General features: G+C 41.7%; 1 protein-coding gene across 10 annotated transcripts in view; it reads right to left on the bottom strand.

Annotated features, from left to right (window-relative positions):
* The window catches only part of TSPAN18 (tetraspanin 18), a 108,519-nt gene that overhangs the window by 37,422 nt on the left and 57,006 nt on the right, over window positions 1-14,091 (bottom strand). The window contains exon 1 of one of the 10 annotated variants that reach the window (XM_031593376.2): window positions 8,284-8,448. The exons of 8 other annotated variants lie outside the window; for them this stretch is intronic. Coding sequence is in view for 1 of the 2 variants with exons in the window: in XM_090140826.1 (XP_089996952.1) it covers window positions 3,354-3,372 (19 nt within the window). In the remaining variant the exon portion in view is untranslated. Of the gene's footprint in view, window positions 1-3,353; window positions 3,777-8,283; window positions 8,449-14,091 lie in introns of those variants that run through there. One more of the 10 variants, XM_090140826.1, reaches the window with a different exon arrangement.

The raw sequence follows: 14,091 nt of genomic DNA, 5'->3' as shown, positions 1-14,091 counted from the left end.
TCTAGTGCTTCATTTTTTTCTTTTATTTCCTGACTTTCCCCATCTTCTGCAAATACACTGCTTGACACAGGTATCTGCACTATATATCAGATACAATATTCTTGTTTGTCACCTGATTTTCACATGCAAGTTGACAAATTCAGCAAATGTGACTTTGCTCAGAAGCATCCAAAAATCTGAGTCAAAAATGTATGAATGAAAGAATAAAAGTGGATGCCAAGCAAGCCCTCATTTAAGCACTTCACATATCCTGTATGGAAATATCAGCTCCAGAAATTCAGTCTTCGATGAGATGACATCTCCTTACATAACATCCTATTTTTTGACTATCGTTGGGCAAAGCAGTTCAGGTTTCTCAGCTAATACTTATCTGCTGCTTTCCCTGCAATCTTGGAGGATTACAAGTGAGTTAGGTGACTCCAAAGCATTTTGGGGGAATAGCCAGAATATCCTCCTGGCAAAGTCAGAGGTGACCAGATAACTATAGAAGCTGTCAATACAGACTGGAGGGATTCATTCCTATAAATCAGAATAATACTGCTAAGCCTGTACCAAAAACCCAGAACAATGACTTTACTACCACTTAATCTTCACTGTTGGCTCAGTGATTTCAAAATTAGTTCCTTCAGCTGGACTATTACTTGGGCTACAGATTTTTTATTTTTTTAAGGAAATTCATCTGGAGCAGGATATTTTTCTAATGTCAGATCTCATTCAGGAAAAAAATGACCACATTAGTGAATACAGTATCAACAGTTAACCAACAAAACAAACTGATTTTAATTAGGATGTCAATTGTGCAATGGTTTGGCCAAGATCTCTGCCCCTAGTGGTATCATACATTTATAGGAATCATAGATGAGATAAGAAGAAGTTTCCCTCACACATCTCTTCTTTATTTTGAAGAAACACAATGCAGGATTCAGTTCATGACATTGGTTTTAAGCTACCACTGGTGGTTATTACCTTAGCTTTGTTTGGAGACCTCCATTTTACAGCTTAGCTGTAACAGCTTATAAAAACAAAGAATGTGCCTGGAGCAAAGCGTCCTTAACCTCAATGTGTTTGAGTTATCTTTGTTCAGACTGTGTTTCACTTTCCCAATCCCACAACCAAACTGTGGCCTGATCAGTCAGCTTCTCCTCCAAGGGAGGCCACATTTTTCTAGTTGAAGTACATGTGTAAGAAGCTATGTCGTGACTATGTTCGCTTTCCAGGATCTTACTGCAACTAATGGCTTAGTGAGTGTTTTAATTTAAACTTTAAAATATGGATGCATTTGCCTTTTTAAAGATGATGTACATTTTTTTTTGTTAAAAGATATAAATGTAGATACACCAGAAAAAATTGTCCTTTCATATAAGCTAGGATAAGTCATGCCACAGTAGGGGATTCTGATGCTCTACCTATGCAGGAAAAGCTAAATTAGCAATCCCACATAGAGTAGAACAAAATTTCTTAGAATCTGCCCTCTTTAAACAATGTTTGACAGTTTGAGCTCTCAAACCAGTGCAGCTTACTCCAAATCCCAGCACAAAATACAGTCAAAAGCCTTTTGCTCCCATCAGTTTAAATGCGGGCACTTTGAGCTTTACATGGCCATTAAAAATATACACCCATGAGCAAAAAAAAGAAAGAGGAAAAAAGGCTCACCTAGATTTGACCTGTGAAAGCATTACTTCACACATTAAACTAGAGATCTACTGTTAATTACAAAGCTTAACAGATTCTTCAACCACCACAAAATAGAATATGGACTTCTAATGACAACTGAAAAAAACTACATGAAAACATTAGCAGGATACACTAAAAAATGGCTAAATCACAACCTACCAATATTCCTTGAGTTCATTCTGTGGGTAAAATGTGAGCAGAGTCCAACTTCACATCAAGCCCAAACGCCAAGTCACGTCCTCACCAGCTCCTGGGCAGCCTGTCGCTCCACAATGCCAGCTGTTAGAACCCCAGGCAGCAATGAGCTCCTCCAGAAATGGGCAAATCCAAGACCTAAGCCAAGTTCTTATACTTGGGATTGCTGCACAGAAAGAAGCACCTGCAGAGCTGGGTGCATTTTGCAGCCTTAACTCTTCATTGACAGTGGTTTTCAAAATACCAAAGACAGCTAATGAGTGAGTGCAAGCAAGAGGAAAGTCCTCTTATCCTTCCAGCTTCAAGTAATACCTCTGTGAAGAGAACCTTTCAGACCTTGAATATTACATGACCTACTCAAGAGCTGAGGCCTTGAGCTCCTTCTCATAAGATGTTCTGAACAAAGCCAAGTCCCGCCAGCTCCTCTGACTACCAGCATCTGTTAGCAGAACAGCAAAAAGGGACAGCAGAGTGCCTGCTAAGGAAGTCTGTCTCTGAGAATATGTACTATGAATGGGGTAGAGTCACTATAATTACATTAGCAATGGTAGCTGAAGGCACTTCCACATCACTGTTTGCTCCTTAATTTAACAAAAGAATAGTGTAAGGTGGCTATAATTGGTGGGAAAAAAAAGGTGAAACTGTTCTGTTTTTGCATAAGTCTGATGGTGGTTATAGGATGCTGACATGTCTGAGAGGGAGCTACTGAATATTTAACCTTTGAAATGGAAGCTTGGTTGTCTCTTGTCCCATTAACATCCACACATATCTTCCATTAACTCTAATTAGGGTTAACAGGGTGTTCACATAAGTACCTCCATAATTAATGTTAATTGTAGTGACGAGCAAATGCTGATGGGAGACAGAATGCCAAGTTTCCTCTTCAGGGTTAAGCATCCAGAGCCTGGATGTCTCTCATTTCCATCGTCTCCCATAAAGGTCCCCGAAAAAACCGCATGTGTCGCAGACAGACCGACACAGTGAGCCTTGCAGCAGGAGACACACAGAGTCATGGGTAACAGCACACACTGTTATGTATATGAAATGGAAACGTGGACACACAAAGCCTGACACATACTACATTGACTCACTTCTGGATGCTCACTGCTGTTACAGACCCACAGTAACACAAGACCAGTGCAGACTGACACTTCCCCTCTCCCTTTGAAATGCCCAGGCAGCACAGAGCAGCAACTTTCTTTCCTGTCATATATTAAGATAATTCACTTTCAATTAACAAACTAAAGAGCAAATAAAATTATCACAACCTCAATTATCCTTACTAATGCCATTACACCACCCCTATTTGATAGGCTATACAATATTCCTAGATCAGACATTAGCAAACCATTAAAGCTGTAAATGGGAAAAGCAAAATCATCTACCATAATCAGAACAGCAACAATCATGCACCTTCTGCAGTGCTCCTGGTTCAAGCCCTCAGCCCCACAGCAACTCATTTCAAAGCATTAGCAGTCACTTACTAGCACTCTTCTCTCTCATAAGCTGAGAATTTCTATCAGATCTGTGAGATTCTGAAGCAGAGTAGAGTTGTAAGCTGTCTTTAGTTGGGCAAGTATTTATAAAGCCTCTGGGAGCTAGAGGAGAATGCTCTGCTGTTTTCCTCACGAGTTGCAGATATTATTAGTAGAAACCTTGCAGTGCCGAAGCCTTTCTGTGGGGATGTTGCAGATGGCAAGAAGCATCAGGAGTGGTGGGGAGAGCCCATGCAGAAGCCACAGAGGAGGAAGAAACAGGATAAAGTCTTGCTGATGCTCAGTGCTGGAACTAGAGTTGGAGCTGTGGAAAATCTGACTCATCTGTCCAAACCCTCCCTATGCCCCAGTGCTAACAATCCTCAGTCTCTGGGACAGCTCCAGCCACAAAATGCATGTGGGCAGGAGTCCCACTGAAATTAGTAGGTGCTTTGTCTAAAGAATGAAAAAAATAACCAATTTGTGTAGTGGTCAGTTCACCGACACCAACCCATACTGCATTTCTGAAGAGACACGTCCCCAGGACTCACATCAGAAGTGGACATGTTTTTACATAGCAAAGCCAAAACAACTGCTTTCCTTGCTTTACTCGCTGCCCTGGGGAATTGTGACTCAGGCAGGATGCTGAGCACTCTGTGGGATTTATTTTCCAGTATGTTGAGGTCTTTTTTAATCGGGTATGCCGTCTTATTAATACAGCTCCATTCAGACTAAGATTTTCAATAAATCTTCCTGCCTCCTCATTTTACCTTCACAATTTTTCAGATGAGCGTGTGGGAGTACCGTTCAGGAAGGCAAGGAATAGAAAGCACAGAAGGCACAGACTTGAGGTGTGCCCACTGCCTGTGAAGGTGACAGAGCCAGCTGTATTTCTAAGGGACCAAGACCCGTGCCATTCCCTTCTCAGCTCCTTTAATCCAAGGGGAGCACCACTCAGCCCCAGGCTATGCCCTTCCCACAAGCACTGCTTTTTGTGGCACTTGGCCCCACATTACTTCCTCTCCCAGGTCCGTACTTCAGCGGACACTTCTGAAGACATATCTATGTGTAGTGGTGAAGCAGCCACCTCACTGTAGAGTCCCACAATCCCACAGCTTTGTGACAGACCAAAGTGCCTGCAGGAAAAAGCCCTGCCCTTCCCTTGACCAGGTTTGTTCACAAGAAGCACTGTTCTGTATCAAAGCAGCTATGCTCAGAAGAGGAAAATAGAATATTCTTCCTGGGAGGTATGGGGCCAGCAAACATTTTAGCTGTGCTCTTATTGAACAGAGACCATTTCTTCCTAAACAAAGGTTTGCTTTTTTAAATGCATTTTGAGTGCCCACATACAGTATTTTTTACAATTACCCAAAGCAGTGGAAATACATTCAGAAGCAGTGGAACCAAAACCAACCAGGACTCTGCATTACTTCTCCACTCTGGCTCATTTGAAAACATACAATGAAAAAGAAAACACAGTGAGTAAAAAGTAACACTTGTAAAATTACTTACACTTTAAGATCAGTGTCATAAAGTAGCAGCTTTAAAATAAGGCGAAACACTAAGCAATAAGCTGCATAGACATTTTTATGGGCATTGGAACAAATGTCCAGTAAGTGTTCACGGAAATCTCAGTTAATTGAAACTTCTGGCTACTCTATATTTTAACTGGATGGCTGGCGCAGCTTCAGCTCCTTGCCAACAGGCTGACAGGGATATTGGAATAGAGAGCAGAAGGGAATCAGCCAGCTGCATTGAGCGGTCAGAATCTAAGGGGATCGTTCATCTTTTCTCCATTATTACTCAACTTAGAAAAGATGTTCTCCGTAAAGCCAGTTAATATTCTCCAGGGCCCTGCAAAACACAAAACTACATTGACAATACAGGTAGTACAAAAATATGGGTCTTATCTGAAATAATTTGCTTTCACTAGGTGTTTTTCTCCCCTTTTCCCTGAGCAGAAACAGAAATGATAGAAAAATTGTACAATAACTTAATCAGAAGCTCAAAACATGCTGTGTTCCATGCTGTATTTCATAGCTTCTTGACATCTGTCTTTTTGTCGATCTACTGCTCAGCTCACCTTCACAGCTCTTCTGCTCTATTTAGCTCAAAAGAGACAGCCTTCTCTTATGACGTGTATGTAAATGGGATTTGGCACAGTGAAGGCTTATGCTTATCAGGGGATGCAATTCAATTTTGTACAGGTTAGGAAATGTGCTGGGAACTTGTGGGTGTGTTGGAAACTTCTGGAACAAATAGAGTATAAAACAACCAAGTAGACAGATGTTAATACCTTGCATGGAGCACTGCAACTGGACACTGGGAGATACTCTCCAATGCACAGTCACACTTCCGTTTTTAAGAGGCACAACCAAAACTAGCTGCAGAGTTTGTGGTATAGCAGAAACAGCAGAATGCTTCTGCAGGGAGTGTGGACCATGACTACCTGCTCAGGAATTCACATCAGGCAGATGACATGACTTCTTGCCCTGCCAGATCTACCTATCCCCTCATAGGACAGCGGAGAAAGCAGTGAGCACTGTGTTTGGGCACTCCTCTGGCTGCAGGGAAAGCACTAGTGCCACTGACAGCCCAGGCTGGCATGGCTTAAGGACCAAAACTAACCACAGAAGTCATCTGCATCCAGAACTCACAAAGAAAAAAAAAAAATCTCCAAAATAAAATTAAACACAGTTATAATCATCTTAACCATAGCAGATACTTCAGCTTGCAAACACTCTCAAAGCTGCAGTGGGTAATAAATCAGACGTCGTTTCCAGCAACTCATCACTGGAGTTGCTTGCTACATGGCCAAAATAAATAAAGAGGCTTTTTTCCTGGTGATGCTCAGAGCCAAGATTTCTTGCGCTGGCTCTTCTCTTAACAAGCACTCCTGTAAATTGCAGCTGCATTCAAATTTAGCATTCAATTCCTAATTATTTCTCTCTAATGACTGAGTTGCTAGTGGGTTTGGTTCTCACAGGCTGATATACTGCATCTTACTTATTTAAAGAATTTAATTTAGTTTACTCAACTCCAAATGTACATACATGATGTTTCCACTACATTAACTCATCATTGTCACAGAAACCACTCTAAAGGCATTCAAGACCTTCTGGTTTCCAAGCATATTGCCTCAAAAGAACAACAAAAAGCAGTAATGGGCAAAAGAAGCCTCTGCAATGTCATGAAAAACTAGCCAAATGCTCTGGGGCCACGGCCATGATCAGCTGCAAAATCCCATCCCTCCCACATCACTCAGAAGGATAAGAGAGCATTTTCAATAAAGCCACAGAGAATGAAGGTTTATACACCTTTGATGCCCTACAGCTGGAAGGAAAGACAGCAGTTAGAAGTTCACTAATCTTGTACCATTTCCCTTTCATTAGTTTCAATTCTGAGTTTTGGATAGTGCTGGATCAAGAGAGAGAGGTTAATTGTTTAACCTTACAAAAACGATCATGCCTCTTTTGGTGCTGCCTTTTTGCCTGCTTCACGTTTTTAGCTTCCCAAAGGATTTGAAGCTCAACAGACTGATACATTCTTTAGCGAATACTGCAATGGTGGAATTGCTACATAAAATGAGACAAGATTTCAAGGTTTCCTACAGCTTCTGGATCTACCTGTTGTAAGTCCTCTGGAAAAATACAACACCCTCCATTTGTTTGAAATAAATGTTGAAATCATGTACTTCTTTATCTCCATTCAATGTCTCAATATTACATACGTTCGATTCAATTAATATCACACCACTTTTTACTGTAAGCTGGCTAGGAGAAGACAGTGCAGTTGTATAGGATAGGTTTTCAGCTCTCTCAAACAGCTCTTTTAATGAGAATCCGTTGCAGTTCCATGACAATTTATCCTCGTGTGTATTGTGAGCCAGATTTTTCCCCATACAGAGGTACTTAAGTAGTGATAATTCCTCTCACTCTCAATAATGCCCAGCACAAGGTACTTTCCCAACGTTCAGACCAGCCTCGTCACTCAAACAGATCCGTGTGTGAGGTTAAGAATTTCATCCTCATCCAATGAGTACCTTTTCAAGTTCCTTCGAGCTAACGTGGTTCCCCAAAAGCTCAGAATCACAAAACATTACTACAACCTTCATTTCAGCAGGAAATGAGTGCACATCCACTCCTCTCATTCACTCCGGAAATCATACAGCCCTATCGCCTACCACCTACAAAACCACACCATGGACAAAAAGTAACAGGGAAAGGAAAGGGATGTGCTCTTGCTTTTAAGGAAAATTTCTATGGTGTAAATTGCTTAACCTAACAGGCTTAGAGGGATGTTAATACTGAAGTCAGATTAAGACTTAGTATTTTATTGATACATTTAGTTTGCTTGCACTTTGTTTTATCAACACAAAAGAGCTGGTAAAGCACCAGGAAGTTCATTTGTGAAGGCAGGAGGAAACCATCAATCTGAAAAAAAAAAACCCAACCCATACTGGTCTCCAGCAATTTTATAGCCAACTCTGCCTTCAGTAGGAGAGGAAAGGGGGCTTGCACCTTCTGCTTCAAACAGATTCTAAGCTTCTGTGAATAGCATTATTTGCTGACAATCAGTAGCTTTGTGTCCGTATTTTCATTTATGCATGTATGTATATATGTATATTTCTACACACAGAGACTATGAATATGTGATGTTTCCCTCCCTTCCACTCAGAAAAGCCAAGGCAGAACAGATTGCAGCCTCCAGCCTGGTTTTTCAACAGCTGCCTCGTGAGAAGTCTCTGTGAGCTATATCCTTCAACCTCTGCCATTCTTCATACATACATAAATAGAAACACAAAGTATGTGCGTAACGCTGAAGTGTGATGGAAAGCACAGCAATAATAGCAGAGTAGCAAAATCCTAGGCTGCAGCAAGTGAGCATAAGCCAAACACAACAGCTGTGGATGCAGAAACAAAGGAAAAAAGCTGCTTACCCTTAGAAGACCTCAGGTAGGCAGGGAACTCCAGCAAGAAACCTTTGCCTCCACTGCTAACCCTTACATGAGGTCTGGGAGCCAGGATCCACCCCTTCCAGTCACTCAGAGGCACTACATGCACCTGAGCTCCCCTGGGTTGGCCCTGCCTTCCATCAGGTGCTCAATCACTGGTTCAAGCCATGACTTAGCATTTCCACTACAGTTTGCTACAATATCAGAACAATACATTTTATAATATTAGCGCAGTGGAAATAAGGTGCTCTCCTGTTTCAGCTATAAGGATGAGCCAGTCTTTGCACAAGACAAACTTTATTGAGCTCCATCTTTCAGAGAATATGGTGATACGTTTTAGAAGCCCAAGGTAGAAGCTATATGAGAGCCAACTCAGTGCCTAGTAAGGTCACAAGACAGGCTTACTATACAATCTGTGTACTACTTATATATACTATCTATCTATCTATATATAGATTATATACTTATATAATCTATATCTATGTACTACACAACAACACACTGTTAATAATGGACTTTCCAAGTGCTCCATCAATAAGCATGGGGAAAGTTTCTACTGCACAGTTGGCCCTATCTGAACAGAGAATAACGCATGATATGGCCAGTTGCTGTCACCAAGCAGTGATGTGTACGAAGTGCAAAGAGCATTTCCATGTTTAAGAGGAAACACTTGACTTCAAATATTCAACAGTCACTTGTCTTTTCCATGTTGTTCTCCCAGAGCCCAGCTAGAGGGAAGGCAGCTCTCTGGCTCCGATGCTGTATTGCCAGGGAGGCTCCTTGTCAGTGGTTGTAGCGTGAGCGACAGCAGGAGGCTCAGAACAAGTGTGTGAAATAAAATGCTTATTGAAGAGATGGCACAATGGCTGGCTTTCTAAGTGGCATGGGGCGCTTCACCCTGCGGGAGCCCTCACACCTCGGCACTGAGCAGCTGGCTTGCACTTTTCTGCTATCAATAATAACGATAAATAATAATAATGGCAGCAAACAAAAGGAAACCCTGAGCTGACCAGCTGCACCAGATGATTACTACCCCTGCCTCCAGGGCTTAATCCCCTCATCTCTCCAGGCTATGGGAAGTGATGAAGCTCTGTTAGCCCCTGCAGTGCCCAGGAGCACTGCAGGGCAGGCATCCCCAGACCTCACCAATCAGAAGGATTCTTTTATATATCCTCATTTTAACAAATAAAGGCAGAGCACAAGGTCTCAATCTACCTTCTGAAAACAAAAGCACATTCCCTGCTTTCCCTGTGCTTTCTCAGCATCGCTGACAGGGAAAGTGTCAGGGCCTGTCCTCCAGCTTAACTGTGACTTTCTCCTTTACTCCTCAGTGCTGTGCATGCTCTCACCTAGTCCATCTCCTCCCGTTTCAGTAACCTCCCAAATTTACCAGCCATGAGACAGCACTCAGTTCCTGGATCTGCACCTTCTCCAGGCAAAATCTGCCTGGGGAAAAATAAGTACAGTCCTTTGCTCCTTTGTGAGCATTAACATGGAACATCAGAAGGGTCTGGTTACAGGGCACATTATACAGGTGTCCCTGAGTCAATTAATTCATAGTATCCAGCTCCCACTGCTGCTGTGAAGTGCAGCTCTAGTGCCAGGAGGCCAGATCCTTTGCAAAACACAGCGTGCCCTGCCCATCCAATTACACCAGCTCTACAAAAATTTGCTTACAGAAGTGTCAACCTGTGTCTGGGTATTGTGTACTTCTGGCTTTTAATTAGTTTGCCTACTGACTCACTCAGAGGGAAGGTGAAGTTATCTCAATCTTTTATGTCAGCCAGTCATCCTAGCAAAATTCCTTCATTCCTACATGTACAGAAACTGTCTTGAGTTACATAAATCTTTTTTATAGCCTTTCCCTTTACATGCCCTTTTTGGGAAAAAAAGAAAAAATAGAAGAAAAAAAAAGAAAAAAAGCCCTTTGCAGCATCACCTCAGGAAAAGCAAAACAACAAGCAGCTGTCTGGAGCAGAGCAGGGCTGCATCAAAGCAACTGGAGGCACAGAAAGGAGGCAAAGGTGAGAAATGTGGTGGGTCAGAGATGCGGCACCCTGAAGAGCCAATGGGGAAGGTCCTTGCAGTGCTCCAAAAGTGCTCAGAGAATCCAGGAGCATAGCTTTGTCCTGATCGAGGAAACCACTGAAGCATTTGGAGTACATTCAGCAACAACACCACTGCCTTCTTCAGGTCCTACAACTTCAAACACATGTTTTTGTGCTGTAGAGACAAAGACCTTAGCCTAGTGCACAACAAAACTTTCCTGCCTGTGCAACTTGAACCTCTGTGCAGAAATTAAAACCAAAATGAGCAGCACTGAGAGAACAAGACAGAGCAGCTCTGACAGGGAAGAAACACAGAGCGACACTGATTGATTATTCCCAAAGCGCCTTCCCCAGAAGCATTAACAAAGTACGTGCCTGGGACAGCAGCCTCGAGCACTGCATGGAAATGTTTGCAAGGCTAACTGAGCCCCTCCCAGCACCCGCAGACCTCCCTGCCTACTGAGCACATTTCAAACAGCTCTGCAGTGCACTACGGCCTGGGTCCCCACTAAAAACAACATTTCCTTCCCATGTCTCCTCCCTTTTAAATCAAGCTCAAACCCCAAATCCAGCAGCACCTCCAGTATGTGTATAATGGTCTCCGTCCAACATTCCTCAGCAATAGCATCACTTGGGATGGGGAGGGGAGAGCTGCTCCTCGAAGAAGGCATCGTGCGAGGTACACAGGCAAGAGGCAGAATACAGGCAGTGTCCTCTGGAGGTCTCCAACTTGGCCCACCATGGGTGCTGAGGGCAGATAACTCAGTGCCCAGCTACAGTCACTGGGACACGTTCAGAGAGAATTAACAAAGAAAATAGTGCTTACTAGGTGCACTCATGCTTTATTCCCTGGGTTGCAGTTGGGAATGCTCAGCAACTCAACAAACGCAAATGGGGAAGAAGGAAAGAAGAAAGCTGGAGCACACAGGTGATCTGCACCTGTGGGGACAACAGCAACTCTGCAGCAGGAAGAGGAGCAGGAGGACAGCCCTAGTGCCATGCTCCTGCCAGACAAATTCTTCCAGCAAGGAACAGCAAGCATGCAAAAAAAAAAAAAAAAAAAAAAAAACAAGAAAAAGAGACTGTGCCAGTACCATCAGGATGATCAAGAGTTTGTAGTTTTAGTGACAAAGCCACAAAACAAAAAAGAACACCAAAAAAAGAGAAGGGAGGAAAAGGTGCTTCCGTTTGAACTGGAAGAATTTTTTTTTCTGAAACAAAACAATACAAAGATGTTTCTTCGTCCAACTGCCCAGTTTTGTTCAACCTGAGATGAAACTTTTTTCTATAAAAAACATTCTCTAACTTTTTAAAATAAAACTTGACTCTTTTTATAAAACATTTGGATCATGTTTGAATAGGGAAATGTGGTTTTAGTTTTTAAATGTAAAAAAGAGTGGCTTGGACATTTCTAAAACAAAATAGTGTTCCTTAAAGAAAATCTGGAATCAAATATCTTGGTGTTTACAAACTTATATATATAACCCTTTCACTGACTGAAACGATTTGCTTACTTTCAACCTGATTTCACAAAGATTTATGGTCTCCATGAAGATTTTGGAAAAAAAAGTTGCAAAATTTCCTTCTTTCATAAAAACGATCTAATACAGAGGTGTGATTCACAGATTTGATACACACAGCTGATTTTCTATTCTCCAAAGTAACAGACTGCCACCCTTCTAATCAATTTCCATTACTCTTGGTCTATAGAAAAAGCACAGAGTAAACAACTAAGGCCTTAAGCAGTGGACTAAAGCAGCTTTTTCAGTTTTGTACATCCAATATTCAGGACTATTGAGTATCCATAGGGATTTATACTGCTAGCCTGAAACATCTGAATTCTGGTTTAGATACAAGTTTTGCAAGTGACTCATTTCCAACCAGATCTGAATGTACTGAATGTTATCCACACTGTGGTCATGCTAAGCCACTAGGAGAATCAGAGCTTTGATGTGCTGATCTTCAGGTGTTTCAAATGACCATAAACTGTACTCATGTAAATAGTAAAAATGTACACTCTCTTTTGCCTACCGGCCTTTGGCAGAAGGAGATAGACGAGCAGAATGCCAACTCCTGGTTCTCATCAGTGCTGTAAGATTTTGGCCTTAGTGCAGCAACCAGATAACATGCAAAATCAGGATATGGAAAGGGAAATGGATCAGCAAAAGCAGTTCTGGCAAGGGATTGCACTTTCCAGTAACATAATCCATACACTAAAGCCAACGCAGCTAACGGGCCAATAGCTTGTGATAAACTTTTAGTTCCATCCTGAAAGCTGTATACTTAAGCATGGGAAAAAAAGGACAAAGAGATTCTCTGTCTTCTCGTTAACTAAATACTTACTGGAGAAATAGTTTTAAATTGAGAATATTATTTTTATCTTCCTTGAAATGTCCTTTGCAGTTGCAAAGGTTATAAATAGCATGGGTTAGTTTGAGGACTCAGTGACAAATTCTGCCCTGAAATACGTCATTTGTAGAGCACCACGTGTACATGGATAGTCAGCAGGAATGCCCAAATCCAAAACTTGCCCTGCTGCAGAACATGGGAAAATGAGTGGGGTCAGATAGTCACAAACTGCAATATCCTGTCATCAACAGTTTCCAGGGAAAAGTGCCAGAAGAGGCTCAAGATGACAATTACAGCACAGGCAGTTCCCAGGAGAACCTTCCTCCTACTGTCCTCTGAGCAGTGGCTGCTTCATGCCATACAGCAAGGAAGGACTGAGCCCATTACAGCTCTTAGATATTTTGACATTTCAAGCCAATGCTACAGCAAGTCTGAAAATTAACACCTAGCGAGTGTTGGAGGATATGAAAATAAACCTTTCACAAATAATTTTAAAAAAGGAAGTTTATGTTACTTAAACATAACTGCTGTGGAACATATTTATTTTTGTATGTGCTACTGGGGGGTTGGTCCACTCCTAGGAGCAATGTGCTCTGCTTTTTCAGGAAAGAAACAGCTGCAGACAGGGCTCAGTTTGGCTCTAGACTTCCACAGGCTGGGCTCTGAAGCTATATCCCACCACATCATCCAGCCACACAACTCCTGCATTTTGTCTATGCCTTCCCACTCCTGCCACAGGCTACTGAGAACCATCCAATTGTCCAGCACAAGTATGCTCAAGTTTTTCATATTTTGCAATTCTAAAAGTCCTTTATTTTGCTTTTTTTTTTAATTATTATTTTTATTTTTTATTTTTTTTTATTAAAATATATAGACATTTTAGTGGGCAGTTTTTCATTTAAGGAAACAGAATTTCTGTAGTACTTCTTTTTTTTTTCACCCTTACCTATTCTTGTTGTGTCACAAAAATGATTAGCTACAGAAAAAAAGAAAAAAGAGAAGGAAAAAAAAGATAAACCCTCCAAAAAGAACCCAACCATTTTCATCTTCAGGTTTCTCTGAAAATGAATGCAAAGTTTCACAAAGCCAGTTTCTGCACAAAATAAAATACTTTAATCACAACTTTCTGCAAGAGAAAACTTACCAGTTCTCATCACAGATTCATAGAATCATTTAAGTTGGAAAATACCTCTAAGATCACCAAGTCCAACCTCTTACCATCCCTGTAGAGATGAGAAAGAAAGGCAGACAGGAAACAAGCTGCTTCCGCCTGTCAGAAGGCGAGGAGCAGGGCTAGGAAGTGTATGAACAACTGTCAAAACCCAACGTATCTCTGACAAGATAATACTATCCATACTCCTGATTTTAATAGTTAGCACTTTTTACTGATCCCAGC

The sequence above is a fragment of the Phasianus colchicus genome, chromosome 5 (genome assembly GCF_987193195.1).
Source record: "Phasianus colchicus chromosome 5, bPhaCol1.hap1.1, whole genome shotgun sequence".
Taxonomy (NCBI): domain Eukaryota; kingdom Metazoa; phylum Chordata; class Aves; order Galliformes; family Phasianidae; genus Phasianus; species Phasianus colchicus.
The sequence above is the reverse complement of the archived record's forward strand: the minus strand, read 5'-3'. Positions and strand labels throughout refer to the sequence as shown.